The 22334-nt window shown below is 37.3% G+C and overlaps 1 protein-coding gene and 1 long non-coding RNA gene across 2 annotated transcripts; one reads left to right on the top strand and one right to left on the bottom strand.

Moving 5' to 3' along the window:
- Positions 1-5038: 5038 nt before the first annotated feature.
- LOC144994119 (uncharacterized) lies at positions 5039-7180 on the bottom strand. Its single transcript, XR_013657534.1, has 4 exons — positions 7066-7180; positions 6189-6268; positions 5547-5718; positions 5039-5447 (listed from the first exon to the last, which is right to left on the bottom strand). It is a non-coding gene; the product is annotated as an uncharacterized LOC144994119 (long non-coding RNA).
- A 6652-nt stretch (positions 7181-13832) lies between these two features.
- Positions 13833-16710, top strand: LOC144994118 (beta-galactoside-binding lectin-like). The gene is made up of 4 exons (XM_078950811.1): positions 13833-13997; positions 14795-14874; positions 15345-15516; positions 15616-16710. The coding sequence occupies exons 1-4, from the start codon at positions 13989-13991 to the stop codon at positions 15760-15762; spliced, it is 408 nt and encodes a 135-aa protein (XP_078806937.1). The 5' UTR covers positions 13833-13988; the 3' UTR covers positions 15763-16710.
- The last annotated feature ends 5624 nt before the right edge of the window (positions 16711-22334 follow it).

Below are 22334 nucleotides of genomic sequence, written 5' to 3'. Positions count from 1 at the left end.
CGGCTGCAACCTAAAGTTTGTTTTGGATTTAGGCCCCCTCTGCAACTGGGTTTGACCCCCCTGTAATACGAGTCTAGAAAATACATTGATGTTTTTGTGTAAAGTGAGCAAATAAAAACAGGGCACACAAAAGGATGTCCTCCAATTTTTTTTTTTTTTTTTGTCTATTTATGGGGGGGGGCTAGAAGATTTTTAGTGGCGCCTTTCATACCACTTAGTACCCATGAAATAGCCCTCTGTCTTAAAAAGGTTGGTGACCCCTGTTCTAGAGGTTTAAGAAAAAGCTCAAGACCCACCATTTTAATTTCACTTTTAGTTAATCCTATCCATGTATCAGTTTTAATACATATTATTATATCCATTTAATTCTATTTTATGCATGTAATCCTATTCTCAGTTTAAAGTTTTCATATCATCTTATGCCTTTAATTTTATCATTTTATCATTGTTTTAGCCCCAGTGTTTTTTGTGGGGGTCCTTTCTGCCAGGGCTTGCTGGCTTGGTCAGTGGTTGTTGCCACGGTTGTCACCTTTGCTGGGAGCAGTTGGGTCCACCTCACAGCCTCACGGCTGTGAGGTGGACCCCTTTGCTGTCCTGGTGTGGGTGGGCACTGTGGTGATGTTCAGCCAAGCTGGCTCCTGGAATGAATTTAGAATTAAATTTTAGAATTAAAGTTGGAATTAAGTTTCTTTTAGAAGCTACTTTTATCAGTATTCATTGTGTGTGGGGACATCGGTCATATGTGTTAATGGAAGGGAGCGGGAAGGATGAATGGTGGGTTGGTTTTTTTAATGTAATAGTGTGTGTGTGTCTGTGTGTGTGTAGGTGTGTGTGTGTGTGTGTGTGTGTTTGTTTTATGTTAAAGCACTCCAAGTTGTGCAATGTGTGAGAAGCGCTGTTTTGTAAATAAAGTTTGATTTGATGACTGATGGTGACATTTTTCTCAATTCCACTGAATTAGCTTTGCTATAAATCCCATACATGATTGATTTCCAAGTATAAGAAGACCTAAAAAGGAATACGATTGAAACAAACTGCGTGTCAATAGTGTTAGATAGATCTAAACAAGAATTTGGTAAAATTTGAATGAATTGAAAGAATTGAAGCATTGCTGCTTTTTCTCTGTTGTTTGTCCAATTATGTCAAAAAATGACAAAAGTTGGTGAAATTTTATCTAGCAAGTATAAATTGATAAAGAAGGAGATTTAGGTTTCTGCACTTCCCTTTCACCTAGTGGAAGTTTTATGAACGAAAGTGGAAGTTTGTGAATGAAAGACTCTAGCATTTTTAGGAATTTTGTGTGTTTTGGAAACATTACAGCTGTGGTGCAGTTCTGCCATCCACTGGTAGAGACATTTAACGGAAGGCTAAAACAATCAACTCATTTTAGGCATATACATTTAATAAAATATGTTAATAAAATGTAAAATTTTAAACTTCATACTATTTCTTTTGTTTCCTAACCTTAAATATTATAGATACATTATGGCATACATTAAAACAACCCATGGTAAAACCCTTTAATAATAAATAATAATAATAATAATAAATAATCCATAAAAACACATAAAAGGTGCATTATTCGGGAACACAAACGGGAAATGACTATTAATTAGTTGCCAAATACAAAAGCATTTGTCATTATTAAAACATGATACACCATCAAAACTTCAGAAAGAAGAGGGCCTGCAACACAACCACTTCTCAGCAGCACAAGAAGGAACAATCTGTAAAGATAATGAACGTAAGTATTACTGATAGTACTTCAGTTACTTTTTACTGTCTACACTTGCTGATTGACAAGGTCAGCTTCACTGCAGGCTTTAAATATAGAACAGACAGCTGCTATAGGAAGTTTTTTCTTTCTGTCTTTTCTGATAATTTAAGTAAAGATGATCAGCTAGTCTCACTGGACGGTGTAAGTTAAGCTTCCAATTCCACAGTTAGAAACCTTGAGGTTTTATTTGACCAGGATTTATCATTTAAGGCTCACATATCACAGCATTATTTTCACCTGTGCAATACTGCTAAGATAAGCTCTCCTCCCCCTCCCCTCTCTGCTCTGTCCTGACTCTACCAGCTGTGACCACTCACCTCATCAAACCCCAGCTCTTCCTAAGGAGACCCAGCTCCAGCATTTTTCACCAGTTCGTTGCCCCCTGATGATGCTTAGTCTGATCTTTAGAGTCATGTCTAGCTCCAATGTTTTGGCTCCTCACTAACCTTGTTCTCCTGCCTCAGGACTTCAAACCACAAGTGTCTCCTGAGTCAGATGTCTCCAAAAGCAGCCGCTACATTCCTGAAACTAAAACCAAACCACGTCAAGACTTCCAGTCACGCCACGAATCCTGAAAAAACATCAAGACCTCCAGTCACGCCACGACTCCTAACCACGCCGGATCAAAATAAATCATTTTACTCACCATACTACTTATCTGTGTTTTCCTTCCGGGTTCCAGCGTCTGGGTCTGTATCGCCTTCAAATCATGACACATTCCTCAGCTTTGAAGACGAAGCTCGCATCACGAGCATTGAGATCAAATAAATCTGCAACTTCTTCTGGATTCAAAATTTTTTCTGCAACTTCCAGAGTTGGTCCCAAATGACTGCATGTTATATTGTGCTGTATTTGTGGTACTAACAAATTCAGAAATTACAGATTTAGAATTTAGTGTCTGTACTGCTTGCATTTACAGCCTGTCCAAAAACTTAACAAGTTAATTGACATAATAACATGTTAAACATCAAGGTGTTTCAGTGTTACCTTTGGCAGGATAACATAGTCTTCAGATTTGATGAGGTGCCTTCCAAATCTCTTTACATTTTTCGTCTTTTCTTTGACATTCCATCTCTGTAATATTTGATTTCTTGAACCGTTACTCATTAAAGCAATTTTTTTTATCAAGTTAAAGTCTCATTTGTTTCTGATGAATTATTGAAGTATTGCAATTATCAAATGTATTTTATTTATTCACACAATTTTCTCCATCTTATAGCGGTAATGTACCCTATTGTCCACTTGAGGGTAGCATATGCTTCTTTTTCTATGTTTTTGACTGGTCTGAGTCAAACCAAGTTTTTGCTTCTCTTCTGTGCATGAATAATCTACAACTATTTTCCAAAAGAATCAGCTGGGAGTGTAAGTAACGTTTTTGTTTTTAACTAAAGTCATCTTTTAAAAGTAAAAAGACTGAATTAGATTTTATCCTCAGGTCCCTGAAGAAGCACAACCCCAAAGAACATGTCAATGTGCATTTCTGCTGCTCAATAGCTGGACAGCTTGCACTCTTTGTGCAGGACCAAGAAGGCAGTCAGGAAAAAAGGGAAAAATAAAACCAGCCAGCGTTGTTCTGCATGTGGTTAGTGGGACTATTGAGGATAAGAATAACCTTATCTTATGTAACAGAGGGAAATGTGTGTTGAGCTCATATTTAGTTTTTTTCTTTGTCATTTTTTTTTAACTTGTCCTGTCCAAAAACTGACCAAGCAGATCAAAGCTGAGTGCCTCTTGTATTGGACAGATTTTATTGTTACAGTCGGGGTTTGTGGATCTTAAGGCAGACTGGGTATATATTTGGATAAACCCCTATTGTATTTGAGGCAAAACTTTATTCATGAAAATTATATTTGTATGCATTTCCAGACAGAAAAAAGGAAACAAAATAGGAGAGAAAGAAACAGAGTGGGATGTCAGAGATGGGTGATAAGGGGTGGGGGTAGTCGATATCACAAAGTTAAAACATAAAAGTTTCGTAATTAAATTACATAACATAGTTCACACAGCAATAAAAACATTTTTTTTAAAAATAAAGAAATAGTCTGCACACAACTTTTTATGGGTTAAAAGTATAATCACGGATTAATGATCAAAGATTTGTCTCCCAAGATTACGACACAGTTACACACAATATTCGCGTTACCGATATTCATACAGGGGGTGTAGAAAAATTAAATAAAAAAAAACAATACCCATGCCCGTATTTGTGCAAAGGTGAATAAGCGGGTGGGTTGAATAAATGTGTGCCTCTAAGAGCGTACCCTGATCACACTGAATGCTCCAGCAAAGGCAGGGGGCCCGGCACCCCACACCCCAAAGCTGGGGACAGACAGCGCAGCAACCCGGCCAATACAGGCATCCAAGAGCCTCGCTGTCAGACAAAGATCCAGGAGCAACAATGCTCCTGTTCACCGGACTCCCACCACAGAAACGGAGACGGAGGTCAGGACCCATCAGCACCCCGGCCGAGGAGTAGGAGGAACGGAGAACACGCAAGCAGGGCAGGGCAGGGGCCCAAATAAACTCGTGCGTTTACTTTGCCTGTTCTTCTACTACAAGCAGAAACTCTTTCTTTTGCTGATGCAGCCGTATTACTTTTTTGATGGTCTTCTAATCGTCATATGCCGTCATTAATCTCCAACTCCGTCTCACTGAAGTGTAGCGCTCTCTTTTTTTCACCACGCGTTGCCATGGTGACTCCAGAAATCGGCGATCCATTGAGAACATCTTTATGTACTTGACGTGCACGTTCATTAACCCAGGGTTACCAAGTCGAGCGTAATTAAACTAACTCATATCTGGTCTTTTGGAACCGACATACCCCGAGGAAGCAAGTTGAGGCAGATTTCAGCCAGAGTTCAGGGTAAAGGTCAGGGTAATTTAAACATGCTTCCGGGAATACCCCCCCAGGTCCAGATATAATGCTCAGTGAGGCATATAGTGACACTGAGCTTCACTTAGTGCAGAGCTCAAATATGCTGTGGTTGATGAATTAATATGAGTCAGTGTGCTGGGGGTTGCTGGGAGTTGTAGTATAACTTCTGGCGACGGCTCTCCATAATAAAAACAACTGTGAAATGAAAACATGCAGACTCATATTTTTTTATGGCCCAGATAAAAAATGTTCTTTGTTCCTCACAGCACTAAACTCACAGAACTTAAAAAAATAAGCACTTAAGGTGGAGGCTTTTTTCTTTTCTTTAGATGACTTGAAGAAATAATTTAAAAAAATAAATCAAACAGAAAAATAATAGACTTTGAATGTTTTATTGAAGGAAATCCTGTTTACATTACATTTTCTATTGTTTAAAAAACATTACAGATAGAAAAGTCATTGAATACCAACACTTCTATTGACATTTTTGGTTTTCTAATAAGTTTTTATACGGAAATCTTTCATTGACTCTGGTATCTGCACTTACCGAATTAGTTTTATTATAAGATTAAAGAGAAAACACAGGTTTTTATTTTTTATTTTGTGTAAAAGCAGCAATGCTGGGTGCAGATTAATGATGATGGAAGCTCAGTAGATCTGAATGCTCCTGATGCTAGCATCACCATCAAAGCAGAAGTAGGAGTATTCATCTGAACAGAAGCGGTTGGGGAAAGTAAATTGAAAGCCATTGGGTAAGGTAATCAAAAATGCTCCACAGGTCAGTTTAATGATGATCTGAAACAGTCAGAAATGACATTTTTATAAAGTTAACCACATGACAATGAGGAAGCTGAGAAATCATATCACAAGAGGAATACAAATGTTTATGCAGACCTTGAAGTTCTGTCCTCTGAAGAAACAAAAGCCCCCAGGCCGAACCTCCTGCTCCCACATGCCATGTTTCTTAGAATTACAGACGATCGTGTATTTGTCTCCACTGGCATCAAAACGGGGATTCAGGTGCAAGGCAAGTGTCTCATCATTGTGGCCAATATTCACGGAGAAACTAGAAAAGATAAAAAAGAAAGTTTTTCAGTATTGATGGTAACTGAGAAGGATCCTAAAGGTGAGCATATCATAGAGTTTCTAAGAACTAGGTCTTCCAATAGGTTAGTAGTAATTTATTTACAACGAAAAATGTTTTGGTTTTGCATAACAAATGCCAAATCAGTTGAAAAGTTAAACCTTTAGAGCAATAGATTAATATGTATCAGTATTACAGCAGCTTTTGCAGATAAAATATTTTTATGGGTCCTATATCAGGAGGAAAAGTTAATGACACCTAGTGATGTAAATATGCATCAAACCACTTCAGATTCAAAATTACATACATTTAGCAAAGACAAAAACACCCATGATTTTTTTGTTTTGTTTTTTCTTTGCTGGAAAAAAGGTCAGGCTTCAAGGGGTTAAAGAATTCTAGACATAGAGTTCAAAATAGTAAGAAATACATTTTTAATACTTTGACACACTTACCTGGCTGCATCAGGTGTGTTAGTTCCCGCAATAGCAACGGTCTATCCAACTTTAAAGGGCATGTTCTTAATCACCATATTCTGCACAAACAGAAAGAGAAGCAGCTGAAATAAAATGTATTTGAGATGAAGAGACCCAGAGTTTAAATTGTAAACCCGTTTGGGTCCTTTTTGGGATCCCGGGGCTGCCTGAGCCTATCCTGGCCCCCTGTGGGCAATTGCAGGGCCACAAATCACACACACCTAGTGTGGATTTAGAGGAATCAATTAACCTAGGAAGCATGATTTTTGGACAGTGGGAGGAAACGAGTACCCGGAGAAAACCCATGTATGCACGGGGAGAACATGCAAACTCAACACGGAAGGGTCCCCCATTGATGTTCTGGTTCAAGTCCCCCAGCTGGGATTTGGCCTTCTCGCTGTGAGGCAAGAGCGCTAACCACTGCGCTACCGTGCCGCCATTAAGATGAATAAATCAACATAAAAGATTAATAAAGTTTTACTCATAGCATACATTTGTAAACCTATTTGTATTTTTTATCATATACAAATGCAACAGAGTACATTAAATTTGCACTGAAACTTCATATGATTGACTTCCGTTTCATAGAATAGTTTGCTCCACCTCAGTGGAAAACCTCAAACTGCATGTTGTTCAGTGCTGCAGCTAAAACAACATTTAAAATTGACGTCTTTCATTAAAAATAAAACACAAAATAATAGTAATCAGCTGGACACTTTAAAGATCAAGATTAAATTCTGTTTATCTGAATTCATCTTCAAGACCTTTGTGCTTCTGAGCTTGAAACTTTAAACAGTTTGTCTTAAAAACTTGTATTGAAGTATAAGTAAAAATTTAAAAAGAAACTTGTACTCACAGGGGCCATCTTTACAGGGAGATGTTGCTGGTCGAGTGAAAAAGACAGGAATGAAGCTCTGCAATGCTCTCACAGAGGGATGTTCTCTTTTTATCAGGAAGCTTTTCCCCCTCCTTTTTTCCAAAGAATTTGAATATTGTTTCTAAAGTATTTTGTGTGTGGTGTCTATTTTGTTTCACAGCACATTGTGTCCTGCATTCTGATTGGTTGTAGGTTTTGTCTCATGTAATTTAGATTGTATCATTTGTAGAATCTGTGCAGTTTACGCCTGTAGATCTTTGTTTTCATGCTATATTCCTGGACATATTTTTCTAAGAAGCTTTGAGAGTTTCAACAAGAAAGAAAAGTGTCAAAATGTTAGTGTTTCAACTGCCTTAAAGCATTTTTATAAATAAAATATATTTCTCCTATGAGGGTCATTTTTAGTACCGTTGCCAAAATTACGGACTATTTACTTTTTTTTTGTGTTGTCAGAACTTTTTCCATTGGGCTTAAATTTTATCGAAAAAAATACTTTTTTTTAATTTTAGGTTTGTGCTAAGAGCTCCTTCAGTATAAAAGCCCGATTCACATCTAAAACTTGATCAAACTTTTGCTTGTGTTGGCAGAAGTCTGCTCCTTCTCTGGATGTCTCTGTTTCCTCTTTTCAACCATTTTGTTGATTTAATAGTTTTAAGTTCACATATTTACAAAACTAATGGATACCTGTGTGACCTCCTTTTTCCCACAACAGTTAATTTCTGTTTTTAAAATCACATCACTGTCTGATTCAAATAGACAGAGCCACCAAATTGACACATTCATTCTCAATGACTTTATGTTGTGATCCTTCAGTGCCTGAACCACACCTGCTCCTCACCTGCTCATCATCAGCCGCTCTACTTACTCTTCAGATTGACCTCCGGCCGATGCCAGACTATTTTTCACTTGTGGTAACAATATTGGCAGTTTTATCCCAGCCAAAAGTTATTTATCATGTGTCCTAATCCTCCCTGCCAAGATCCTGCCTTCCTGCCTGCTACACTGCCAGCCCGCCATCCTCACTCTCTGTTCAAAATAAAACTTGTAACCCGGAAAACCGTGTCCGCATATGGATTCCACCTTCCAACAACCTGCCATAAGACTTTGTTTCTTTGATCAGAAAGGACATTGTCCAAACTCTTTGGTCCGTCATCAAAAGTTTCATTATGAGTTTCTATGAGAAACTGATGCTTGAAAAAGGTTCCTATGTATATATTGAAAGTAGGGCTTTAAAATAACACCTGCCAATTTGCCAAACGTGGGTAAAACTTGAATTTGGCAGGTAAAAAACAAATTCACTAGCCATTTATATTATTGATTATCATCTCAGACAGGGGGCCCAAACTCACAACCAAGACTTTTCATTGTCTGCCCCACACACACACTTACAGTCCAATCTTGTGTTAACTACTTCAAAGACTTGTAAACTGATCATTGACTTTAGCCAAAGCAGAAAAAAACTGCTGTCATCTATGATCCATGAGTATAAATTGTTGAAAAATGTACATTTCTGGGTGTGGCCCTCTCCGACTATAACGAAATAAGTTAGTGAGGACAACCAGCGTCCGAACACCGGAGGAAGTGAGAAAGGATCTTTTCATAACAAAAAAACAAGAATTTCCAAAGAAAAAAACTGTTTTCATCTATGATCCATCAGGATAAATTCTTAAGAAATTTACATTTCTGTTTGATTTCCACAGTCCCAAGTAAACTGCTGTCACCACCTTTACGTTGAGCGAGTTTGAGTTGATGATGGGAAAATAATTGAGCAAGAAAATGAGTCCAGGCTTGCAGTATGAGATAAATGTTGGTTTAAGGTTTGTCCCCTGGGGGAAGAGGGAACCGCATCCCCAGTGGGATGAGCCCCCTAAGAGGAAATGTTCCACACGGAAAGGTCCTCTTCCATACATTAGGACATGAGCAGTCCAAATAATCCAGAATTCCAAAATTTAAACAAGAAACAAAAATTCTCTTTTTCCAAATCATCCTTTTAAAGCCTTTTGTATAATTGGTTTTATCAAGTACTTCGTATGTACTTATTCATGCTCTTAATCTGTGTCTTTTTTTTTCTGTGTGGGGAGCCCTGCAGTTGTTGTTCTAATGTGATTAAACTATTACAAATGGCTGATTGTGTCAAGAAAAGCTTATTTTGCTTTTTAGTGTTGTAGCCTGTCTTCTGTGAGAGCCACAGCTGCAATCCATTGCTAATTAGGCTCCTTTATATGGAGCTGCTTTTCTGTGTTCTGTGCCTGGGCGTCTTCAAACTTTCCTAGTGTTTTTGGTTCTGTTCTTCGTGGAATTAAACCTTGCTAAATTGTGGATTTTTGCCATGTCCTTCCTGCTCCCGGGTTTCTTCCTTGGCCACCCCGTCATTGATTGATTGATTGATTGATTGATTGATTGATTGATTGATTGATTGATTGATTGATTGATTGATTGATTGATTGATTAATCAAAAGATGTGCATTTGGTTTTGGGGGAACAAAATTCTGACAGGGACATGTCTAGACATCCTTTATAAAAGGTCTATGGTCTGTTCAAACTTTGCTAACACGATTACAATTATTCCAAGAAAATAACAAATAGAAAAACCTTTATTCTTAAAACTTTGACTTACAATAAAACAAAGGTTAAGTTTAGTTACACATTGACTATCGTACATACGTGACTTTTTAAGTTAAACATTCTGTTTGTAAGGTGATCAGACAGAAACCTACTGTTATCCGTTTAACGGTGAAAATGAACCCGAGGGATATTTGCCATCTGAAAATGATTTGCATAAAATTGTTAACCACGTTTTTGTCAGGCACATTGTTTATTGGTTGAATAAATAAATAACACCTTGATAATCAAACAGATGAGTGGGTTGACCTGTTCTCTAGCGCCACCATCAGGTCAAACTTCTAATTGAGAATTAATGCATCTTGAAAAGATTTCCTATAAATCTTAGATTTACTGACAACATTAATAACCACAAGAGTTTGAACCCTATTGGTTTTGGTGATGATATGACCTCTGCTGTAGCACTACCATCTGTAACGGTTTCAGTCTCTTTGTGTTTGGTTCCTTGATTTCCTGTTTTATTTTGTAGTATTTCCTGTTTTGTTGTTTTAGTGAGTTTTGCTCTGAGTCCCCATCAGTCCTGAGTGTTTCCACCTGTGTCTTGTTGCTCTGCATGTATTTAAGTCTTGTCATTCCCTTCCTCCTGTGCTGGTCCATATTGTGTTGTTCCCTGGTTTCGAGTTTAGTGTTTTTTCAGAGTTTTGAGTATTCTAGTCTGCTTAAGCAATGGTTTTTGGTTTTGTAGTTTTGTTTATTAAAGCCCCCGTTCCCCTGCAACCTCCTGCCTCCTCTCCTTCTCTGCGCCTGGGTGCTTTCCTTAACCCCCCGCCGTAACACCATCAGGTTAAACATTCACTTTTAGTTAGTGGATCTTGAAAATTTTTCCTTCAAATTTTTTCTAATTTGGGGTACACATTCATGACTCACAAAATAAAGCCAATTGGCAGATGCTAGTGACCCCCTTTTCTTTTATGAACATACATATTTACCTATTTTTATTTCCTTTTTGTGAGATTTTTGTGGTTAGCCACTATAAAGTCTCACTTACCCCCCTCATTTGTTATCCGGGCTTGGGACAGAGTGGCAGTGGCAGACTTAGAGGTTTTTTTCTTTATTTTTCCTTTTTTTAATGTTTTTGTGTGAAACATAAAATCATAATAAGAACATAAGTCAGATAGTCAGAACATGGAACAGTTCATTATGCCCAGAGTGGAGCTTTTAGTCTGCACTACTGTACACAGGATGTGGAGAGAGTTTGTGCATGCTCCTGGCAGACATATTTCTTGCTAAAAGTGTGTCCCACCCGACACACAGTCAGCCATGTTGAAGACAAAGTCATTATTCGAGCTCTTCATTTGAAAGAAAAGATGAGATAAAACTTTATTTATCACACGATGGGGAAATTCTGTTGTCTGCAGGAGAAGCAAAGTGACGTTAAGCAAAGTAAAGTGACCCTCAAGTGTTACAGTTCAACATTATAAACTATATATAACATAAAATATATAATCATCAATTGAAAATATTTTACTTGAAATGATAATTTTAGAGGGTGTGGCCCTCTCCGACTATAAAGAATTAGTGAGGACAACCAAAAACCGTCCGAACACCGGAGGAAGTGAGAAAGGATCTTTTCATAACAAATAAACAAGGATTTCCAAAGAAAAAAACTGTTTTCATCTGTAATACATGAAGATAAATTCTTGAGAAATTTACATTTCTGTTCGATTTCCACAGTCCCAAGTAAACTGCTGCCACTACTTTTACGTTGAGCAAGTCTAAAACGTTGGTGCCAGCTGCTCCCAGAATTCTTGATAAAGGGTTAGGGTTACATCCATGAATACATACATAAATACAAAGACTATGACTTGAATGATTTGAAAACTCAAATGAATCTGGCAAATTTCTAGCTAGTCATCTTAAAAATAATAAAGAAAAAATCAACAATCAATATTATGGACCAAAGAGGAAATGTCACTCATGTGTCACCCGATCAAATGTCAAATGTCACCCGATCAAAATTAATAACGCGTTGAAAGACTTTTATAAAAAATGTATACACATCACAGATCAATCCATTAGAATTACAAATTACGACTCACCTCTCTCATTATCTAAACTTCATAAAGCTCTGTTACTTATGCCTAATAGCAAAGCCCAGGGCCCAACGGCTTTCCTGCTGAAACAAAATAACACAGATCAAAAGGATAAATAAGTAAATACAAAGTACTGTACTTGATAAAACCAATTATACAAAAGGCTATAAAGGGATGATTCTGAAAAGGAGAATTTTTGTTTCTTGTTTAGATTTTGGAATTCTGGATTATTTGGACTGCTCATGTCCTAATGTATGGAAGAGGACCTTTCTGTGTGGAACATTTCCTCTTAGGGGGCTCATCCCACTGGGGATGCTGTTCCCTCTTCCCCCAGGGGACAAACCTTAAACCAACATTTATCTCATACTGCAAGCCTGGACTCATTTTCTTGCTCAATTATTTTCCCATCATCAACTCAAACTTGCTCAACGTAAAGGTGGTGACAGCAGTTTACTTGGGACTGTGGAAATCAAACAAAAATGTAAATTTCTCAATAATTTATCCTGATGGATCATAGATGAAAACAGTTTTTTTCTTTGGAAATCCTTGTTTATTTGTTATGAAAAGATCCTTTCTCACTTCCTCCGGTGTTCGGACGGTTTTTGGTTGTCCTCACTAATTCTTTACAGTCGGAGAGGGCCACACCCAGAAATGTACATTTTTCAACAATTTATACTCATGGATCATAGATGACAGCAGTTTTTTTGTGCTTTGGCTAAAGTCAATGATCAGGTTACAAGTCTTTGAAGTAGTTAACACAAGATTGGACTGTAAGTCTGTGTGTGTGTGTGTGTGTGTATGTGTGTGTGTGTGGGGCAGACAATGAAAAGTCTTGGTTGTGAGTTTGGGCCCCCTGTCTGAGATGATAATCAATAATATAAATGGCTAGTGAATTTGTTTTATACCTGCCAAATTCAAGTTTTACCCACATTTGGCAGGTGTTATTTTAAAGCCCTGCTTTCTATATATATATATATATATATATATATATATATATATAGGAACCTTTGTCAAGTATCAGTTTCTCATAGAAACTCATAATGAAACTTTTGATGACGGACCAAAGAGTTTGGACAATGTCCTTTCTGATCAAAGAAACAAAGTCTTATGGCAGGTTGTTGGAAGGTGGAATCCATATGCGGACACGGTTTTCCGGGTTACAAGTTTTATTTTGAACAGAGAGTGAGGATGGCGGGCTGGCAGTGTAGCAGGCAGGAAGGCAGGATCTTGGCAGGGAGGATTAGGACACATGATAAATAACTTTTGGCTGGGATAAAACTGCCAATATTGTTACCACAAGTGAAAAATAGTCTGGCATCGGCCGGAGGTCAATCTGAAGAGTAAGTAGAGCGGCTGATGATGAGCAGGTGAGGAGCAGGTGTGGTTCAGGCACTGAAGGATCACAACATAAAGTCCTTGAGAATGAATGTGTCAATTTGGTGGCTCTGTCTATTTGAATCAGACAGTGATGTGATTTTAAAAACAGAAATTAACTGTTGTGGGAAAAAGGAGGTCACACAGGTATCCATTAGTTTTGTAAATATGTGAACTTAAAACTATTAAATCAACAAAATGGTTGAAAAGAGGAAACAGAGACATCCAGAGAAGGAGCAGACTTCTGCCAACACAAGCAAAAGTTTGATCAAGTTTTAGATGTGAATCGGGCTTTTATACTGAAGGAGCTCTTAGCACAAAACTAAAATTAAAAAAAAGTTTTTTTGTCGATAAAAATTAAGCCCAATGGAAAAAGTTCTGACAACACAAATAGTGTAGTCCGTAATTTTGGCAACGGTACTAAAAATGACCCTCATAGGAGAAATATATTTTATTTATAAAAATGGTTTAAGGCAGTTGAACATCTGACTAAACACTTTACATTTTTTTCTCAGACAAACACTAACATTTTGACACTTTTCTTTCTTGTTGAAACTCTCAAAGCTTCTTAGAAAAATATGTCCAGGAATATAGCATGAAAACAAAGATCTACAGGCGTAAACTGCACAGATTCTACAAATGATACAATCTAAATTACATGAGACAAAACCTACAACCAATCAGAATGCAGAACACAATGTGCTGTGAAAAAAATAGACACCACACGCAACATACTTTAGAAACAATATTCAAATTCTTTGGAAAAAAGGAGGGGGAAAAGCTTCCTGATAAAAAGAGAACATCCCTCTGTGAGAGCATTGCAGAGCTTCATTCCTGTCTTTTTCACTCGACCAGCAACATCTCCCTGTAAAGATGGCCCCTGTGAGTACAAGTTTCTTTTTAAATTCTTACTTATACTTCAATACAAGTTTTTAAGACAAACTGTTTAAAGTTTCAAGCTCAGAAGCACAAAGGTCTTGAAGATGAATTCAGATAAACAGAATTTAATCTTGATCTTTAAACTGTCCAGCTGATTACTATTATTTTGTGTTTTATTTTTAATGAAAGACGTCAATTTTAAATGTTGTTTTAGCTGCAGCACTGAACAACATGCAGTTTGAGGTTTTCCACTGAGGTGGAGCAAACTATTCTATGAAACGGAAGTCAATCATATGAAGTTTCAGTGCAAATTTAATGTACTCTGTTGCATTTGTATATGATAAAAAATACAAATAGGTTTACAAATGTATGTTCTGAGTAAAACTTTATTAATCTTTTATGTTGATTTATTCATCTTAATGGCGGCACGGTAGCGCAGTGGTTAGCGCTCTTGCCTCACAGCGAGAAGGCCAAATCCCAGCTGGGGGACTTGAACCAGAACATCAATGGGGGACCCTTCCGTGTTGAGTTTGCATGTTCTCCCCGTGCATACATGGGTTTTCTCCGGGTACTCGTTTCCTCCCACTGTCCAAAAATCATGCTTCCTAGGTTAATTGATTCCTCTAAATCCACACTAGGTGTGTGTGATTTGTGGCCCTGCAATTGCCCACAGGGGGCCAGGATAGGCTCAGGCAGCCCCGGGATCCCAAAAAGGACCAAAACGGGTTTACAATTTAAACTCTGGGTCTCTTCATCTCAAATACATTTTATTTCAGCTGCTTCTCTTTCTGTTTGTGCAGAATATGGTGATTAAGAACATGCCCTTTAAAGTTGGACAGACCGTTGCTATTGCGGGTTATAACACACCCGATGCAGCCAGGTAAGTGTGTCAAAGTATTAAAAATGTATTTCTTACTATTTTGAACTCTATGTCTAGAATTCTTTAACCCCTTGAAGCCTGACCTTTTTTCCAGTAAAGAAAAAACAAAACAAAAAAATCATGCGTGTTTTTGTCTTTGCTAAATGTATGTAATTTTGAATCTGAAGTGGTTTGATGCATATTTACATCACTAGGTGTCATTAACTTTTCCTCCTGATATAGGACCCATAAAAATATTTTATCTGCAAAAGCTGCTGTAATACTGATACGTATTAATCTATTGCTCTAAAGGTTTAACTTTTCAACTGATTTGGCATTTTTTATGCAAAAACAAAACATTTTTTGTTGTAAATAAATTACTACTAACCTATTGGAAGACCTAGTTCTTAGAAACTCTATGATATGCTCACCTTTAGGATCCTTCTCAGTTACCATCAATACTGAAAAACTTTCTTTTTTAACTTTTCTAGTTTCTCCGTGAATATTGGCCACAATGATGAGACACTTGCCTTGCACCTGAATCCCCGTTTTGATGCCAGTGGAGACAAAGACACGATCGTCTGTAACTCTAAGAAACATGGCATGTGGGAGCAGGAGGTTCGGCCTGGGGGATTTTGTTTCTTGAGAGGACAGAACTTCAAGGTCTGCATAAACATTTGTATTCCTCTTGTGATATGATTTCTCAGCTTCCTCATTGTCATGTGATTAACTTTATAAAAATGTCATTTCTGACTGTTTCAGATCATCATTAAACTGACCTGTGGAGGATTTTTGATTACCTTACCCAATGGCTTTCAATTTACTTTCCCCAACCGCTTCTGTTCAGATGAATACTCCTACTTCTGCTTTGATGGTGATGCTAGCATCAGGAGCATTCAGATCTACTGAGCTTCCATCATCATTAATCTGCACCCAGCATTGCTGCTTTTACACAAAATAAAAAATAAAAACCTGTGTTTTCCCTTTTAATCTTATAATAAAACTAATTCGGTAAGTGCAGATACCAGAGTCAATGAAAGATTTCAGTATAAAAATTTATTGGAAAACCAAAAATGTCAATAGAAGTGTTGGTATTCAATGACTTTTCTATCTGTAATGTTTTTTTTAAACAATAGAAAATGTAAGGTAAACAGGATTTCCTTCAATAAAACATTCAAAGTCTATTATTTTTCTGTTTGATTTATTTTTTCAAATTATTTCTTCAAGTCATCTAAAGATAACAAAAAGCCTCCACCTTAAGTGCTTATTTTTTAAGTTCTGTGAGTTTAGTGCTGTGAGGAACAAAGAACATTTTTTATCTGGGCCATAAAAAAATATGAGTCTGCGTGTTTTCATTTCACAGTTGTTTTTATTATGGAGAGTCGTCGCCAGAAGTCATACTACAACTCGAAGCAACCCCCAGCACACACTTCCTGGATGCCGCACACCTGACTCATATTTGGGCCTGAGCTTTTGTTTCCAGACCCTGTTTTTGACTCTGTTTGCCTGCCCTCTGCCCCGACTCTTCCCTGGATCTTGATCACCCCATCTCTCCCCTGATTATCTCATGCCTGCTACTGACCCTCGCCTGCCTGACCCTGTTTTAGCTTTTTGGACTTAGCTTAGCTCAAAAACCTGCTGCATTTGGATCCAGCCATCTGCATGTTCTTGTGATACTGTGTGTGCTGAAAAAGGGCATGAATCTGCAGAAAAATCTGTCCTTAATGCATTGATTATCTTTGGATATACGCTGCAAACAATAGAACAGAGAAGGCGTTAAAAGAAATCTAGTTGTAGTATTTATGGTTCCAATTGAGTTATTTTACAGTGTTTTTTCATTTCTGTAACCTTTCCCATTTGGACAAATAAACAAAGCTGTTAGTCAAATGAGGAATAAATCAACTAATTTTTCTTTCACAAATGATCTGAAACAAAAAATAGTACAGATAAATGGGTTTTACTTTTAATCAGCTCATTTGATTGAAGTATAAATTACATTCGGGACCTTTAGAGCCAACAAAACACCCATTGCCACACACCCACATACAGATGTTGACTGAAACAAGCTGTTACAAATAAGTTCAGCTCAAGTTTATCTCATGAAAATCATCTTTTTTGGCATTTTTTCTCCTGAAACAAAAAACAAGACAAATGTACTTTTGCGAGGAAATTTTTTGCTACACTTTTGTTAAAGCAAGATTGACATGGATGAAGCAGGATATGACCATTTTGCAAGCCTTTGTTGTCTTATATATCTGTAAAGATGATTTTTTTTTTCTATTTTAATTTTAATTTTGGTTGGTTCTAAAGTTAATTTGCTTAATTTGAACCCAATGGGGGAGCTTTCTGTGTGGAGTTTGCATGTTCTCCCCATGTGTGCGTGGGTTTGCTCCAGGGACTCCGGCTTCCTCCCACCATCCATAAACATGAAAAGTATTAGCCCTGCCAGATCCTGAGGTCATCTGGTGCTGAAATTTAAGTTGTCCCTAAGGTGAGAAAGAGGCGCGTGTGTGTGAGGAGGAGAAAGGGAGGGGTAATGGCCGCAGGTTAAGAGGTGAAACATCGCATGGAGACCATTGCGCAACACCTGGATCATCGGGTGGCTTAAATGACTCAGCTCATTCTAATAATGTCATTCTTCACTAACTATTGCAGACTTTTTTAATACTTGTCTGTATTTTTTCCATATACATTAATTTTTCACGGTTGTTTAGTTGGTGATAGTAACGTATAAATAAAGACAGCAGGTAATGCAGGCTGGAAAACAGCTGCCTTTTTCAGACCATAAACAAACAATACATCATTTGTTTATGAAAGTATTGTGGATTTTGGAGGATTTTTACTGTTGGTGTTGCACAAATTAGAAAAATGCAAAATATTTTAGGAGTAATCCCAGTGATGAGTTCTGTGATTTAGTTTTTAATGTTTTATGAGACCTAAACATGATTTTCACAATAACAGGTTTTTGAATAATCAAATCCCTCTGATACGTTTCACAAAGACACACACAGGACCGGAGACACACACACAACCCAGAGAAACACACACAGGACCAAAGACACACACACAGGACCAAAGACACAAACACAGGACCAGAGACACACACACTGGACCAAAGACACACACACAGGACCAGAGACACACACACACAGGACCAAAGACACACACACAGGGCTCTTGAGCTCTAAAAAAATGACAAAAGAGCAAAGAAAACAAAATAATTTGATTTATTGTTTCTAATTATTAATATTTCCTGGCTGTGTTTGTTCATATTTGCATCATTTCACAGAATATATTTATTATTCTGCATTAATATTCCTGTCTGTTTTTATTTACATTTATGTTTAAAAAGTTAAAATTAAGTTACAGTTTTAAAGGTTTAAAAGTTTAGCTTTAGTGTGTTCAATAAATGTTTATCTTGTTCGGCTGCAACCTAAAGTTTGTTTTGGATTTAGGCCCCCTCTGCAACTGGGTTTGACCCCCCTGTAATACGAGTCTAGAAAATACATTGATGTTTTTGTGTAAAGTGAGCAAATAAAAACAGGGCACACAAAAGGATGTCCTCCAATTTTTTTTTTTTTTTTTGTCTATTTATGGGGGGGGGCTAGAAGATTTTTAGTGGCGCCTTTCATACCACTTAGTACCCATGAAATAGCCCTCTGTCTTAAAAAGGTTGGTGACCCCTGTTCTAGAGGTTTAAGAAAAAGCTCAAGACCCACCATTTTAATTTCACTTTTAGTTAATCCTATCCATGTATCAGTTTTAATACATATTATTATATCCATTTAATTCTATTTTATGCATGTAATCCTATTCTCAGTTTAAAGTTTTCATATCATCTTATGCCTTTAATTTTATCATTTTATCATTGTTTTAGCCCCAGTGTTTTTTGTGGGGGTCCTTTCTGCCAGGGCTTGCTGGCTTGGTCAGTGGTTGTTGCCACGGTTGTCACCTTTGCTGGGAGCAGTTGGGTCCACCTCACAGCCTCACGGCTGTGAGGTGGACCCCTTTGCTGTCCTGGTGTGGGTGGGCACTGTGGTGATGTTCAGCCAAGCTGGCTCCTGGAATGAATTTAGAATTAAATTTTAGAATTAAAGTTGGAATTAAGTTTCTTTTAGAAGCTACTTTTATCAGTATTCATTGTGTGTGGGGACATCGGTCATATGTGTTAATGGAAGGGAGCGGGAAGGATGAATGGTGGGTTGGTTTTTTTAATGTAATAGTGTGTGTGTGTCTGTGTGTGTGTAGGTGTGTGTGTGTGTGTGTGTGTGTTTGTTTTATGTTAAAGCACTCCAAGTTGTGCAATGTGTGAGAAGCGCTGTTTTGTAAATAAAGTTTGATTTGATGACTGATGGTGACATTTTTCTCAATTCCACTGAATTAGCTTTGCTATAAATCCCATACATGATTGATTTCCAAGTATAAGAAGACCTAAAAAGGAATACGATTGAAACAAACTGCGTGTCAATAGTGTTAGATAGATCTAAACAAGAATTTGGTAAAATTTGAATGAATTGAAAGAATTGAAGCATTGCTGCTTTTTCTCTGTTGTTTGTCCAATTATGTCAAAAAATGACAAAAGTTGGTGAAATTTTATCTAGCAAGTATAAATTGATAAAGAAGGAGATTTAGGTTTCTGCACTTCCCTTTCACCTAGTGGAAGTTTTATGAACGAAAGTGGAAGTTTGTGAATGAAAGACTCTAGCATTTTTAGGAATTTTGTGTGTTTTGGAAACATTACAGCTGTGGTGCAGTTCTGCCATCCACTGGTAGAGACATTTAACGGAAGGCTAAAACAATCAACTCATTTTAGGCATATACATTTAATAAAATATGTTAATAAAATGTAAAATTTTAAACTTCATACTATTTCTTTTGTTTCCTAACCTTAAATATTATAGATACATTATGGCATACATTAAAACAACCCATGGTAAAACCCTTTAATAATAAATAATAATAATAATAATAAATAATCCATAAAAACACATAAAAGGTGCATTATTCGGGAACACAAACGGGAAATGACTATTAATTAGTTGCCAAATACAAAAGCATTTGTCATTATTAAAACATGATACACCATCAAAACTTCAGAAAGAAGAGGGCCTGCAACACAACCACTTCTCAGCAGCACAAGAAGGAACAATCTGTAAAGATAATGAACGTAAGTATTACTGATAGTACTTCAGTTACTTTTTACTGTCTACACTTGCTGATTGACAAGGTCAGCTTCACTGCAGGCTTTAAATATAGAACAGACAGCTGCTATAGGAAGTTTTTTCTTTCTGTCTTTTCTGATAATTTAAGTAAAGATGATCAGCTAGTCTCACTGGACGGTGTAAGTTAAGCTTCCAATTCCACAGTTAGAAACCTTGAGGTTTTATTTGACCAGGATTTATCATTTAAGGCTCACATATCACAGCATTATTTTCACCTGTGCAATACTGCTAAGATAAGCTCTCCTCCCCCTCCCCTCTCTGCTCTGTCCTGACTCTACCAGCTGTGACCACTCACCTCATCAAACCCCAGCTCTTCCTAAGGAGACCCAGCTCCAGCATTTTTCACCAGTTCGTTGCCCCCTGATGATGCTTAGTCTGATCTTTAGAGTCATGTCTAGCTCCAATGTTTTGGCTCCTCACTAACCTTGTTCTCCTGCCTCAGGACTTCAAACCACAAGTGTCTCCTGAGTCAGATGTCTCCAAAAGCAGCCGCTACATTCCTGAAACTAAAACCAAACCACGTCAAGACTTCCAGTCACGCCACGAATCCTGAAAAAACATCAAGACCTCCAGTCACGCCACGACTCCTAACCACGCCGGATCAAAATAAATCATTTTACTCACCATACTACTTATCTGTGTTTTCCTTCCGGGTTCCAGCGTCTGGGTCTGTATCGCCTTCAAATCATGACACATTCCTCAGCTTTGAAGACGAAGCTCGCATCACGAGCATTGAGATCAAATAAATCTGCAACTTCTTCTGGATTCAAAATTTTTTCTGCAACTTCCAGAGTTGGTCCCAAATGACTGCATGTTATATTGTGCTGTATTTGTGGTACTAACAAATTCAGAAATTACAGATTTAGAATTTAGTGTCTGTACTGCTTGCATTTACAGCCTGTCCAAAAACTTAACAAGTTAATTGACATAATAACATGTTAAACATCAAGGTGTTTCAGTGTTACCTTTGGCAGGATAACATAGTCTTCAGATTTGATGAGGTGCCTTCCAAATCTCTTTACATTTTTCGTCTTTTCTTTGACATTCCATCTCTGTAATATTTGATTTCTTGAACCGTTACTCATTAAAGCAATTTTTTTTATCAAGTTAAAGTCTCATTTGTTTCTGATGAATTATTGAAGTATTGCAATTATCAAATGTATTTTATTTATTCACACAATTTTCTCCATCTTATAGCGGTAATGTACCCTATTGTCCACTTGAGGGTAGCAGATGCTTCTTTTTCTATGTTTTTGACTGGTCTGAGTCAAACCAAGTTTTTGCTTCTCTTCTGTGCATGAATAATCTACAACTATTTTCCAAAAGAATCAGCTGGGAGTGTAAGTAACGTTTTTGTTTTTAACTAAAGTCATCTTTTAAAAGTAAAAAGACTGAATTAGATTTTATCCTCAGGTCCCTGAAGAAGCACAACCCCAAAGAACATGTCAATGTGCATTTCTGCTGCTCAATAGCTGGACAGCTTGCACTCTTTGTGCAGGACCAAGAAGGGAGTCAGGAAAAAAGGGAAAAATAAAACCAGCCAGCGTTGTTCTGCATGTGGTTAGTGGGACTATTGAGGATAAGAATAACCTTATCTTATGTAACAGAGGGAAATGTGTGTTGAGCTCATATTTAGTTTTTTTCTTTGTCATTTTTTTTTAACTTGTCCTGTCCAAAAACTGACCAAGCAGATCAAAGCTGAGTGCCTCTTGTATTGGACAGATTTTATTGTTACAGTCGGGGTTTGTGGATCTTAAGGCAGACTGGGTATATATTTGGATAAACCCCTATTGTATTTGAGGCAAAACTTTATTCATGAAAATTATATTTGTATGCATTTCCAGACAGAAAAAAGGAAACAAAATAGGAGAGAAAGAAACAGAGTGGGATGTCAGAGATGGGTGATAAGGGGTGGGGGTAGTCGATATCACAAAGTTAAAACATAAAAGTTTCGTAATTAAATTACATAACATAGTTCACACAGCAATAAAAACATTTTTTTTAAAAATAAAGAAATAGTCTGCACACAACTTTTTATGGGTTAAAAGTATAATCACGGATTAATGATCAAAGATTTGTCTCCCAAGATTACGACACAGTTACACACAATATTCGCGTTACCGATATTCATACAGGGGGTGTAGAAAAATTAAATAAAAAAAAACAATACCCATGCCCGTATTTGTGCAAAGGTGAATAAGCGGGTGGGTTGAATAAATGTGTGCCTCTAAGAGCGTACCCTGATCACACTGAATGCTC

The sequence above is a fragment of the Oryzias latipes genome, chromosome 8 (genome assembly GCF_053564925.1).
Source record: "Oryzias latipes strain Hd-rR chromosome 8, Olatipes_Hd-rR_3.1".
Lineage (NCBI taxonomy): Eukaryota > Metazoa > Chordata > Actinopteri > Beloniformes > Adrianichthyidae > Oryzias > Oryzias latipes.
Note: the sequence above shows the minus strand (reverse complement) of the source record. Positions and strands in the feature narration are given on the sequence as shown.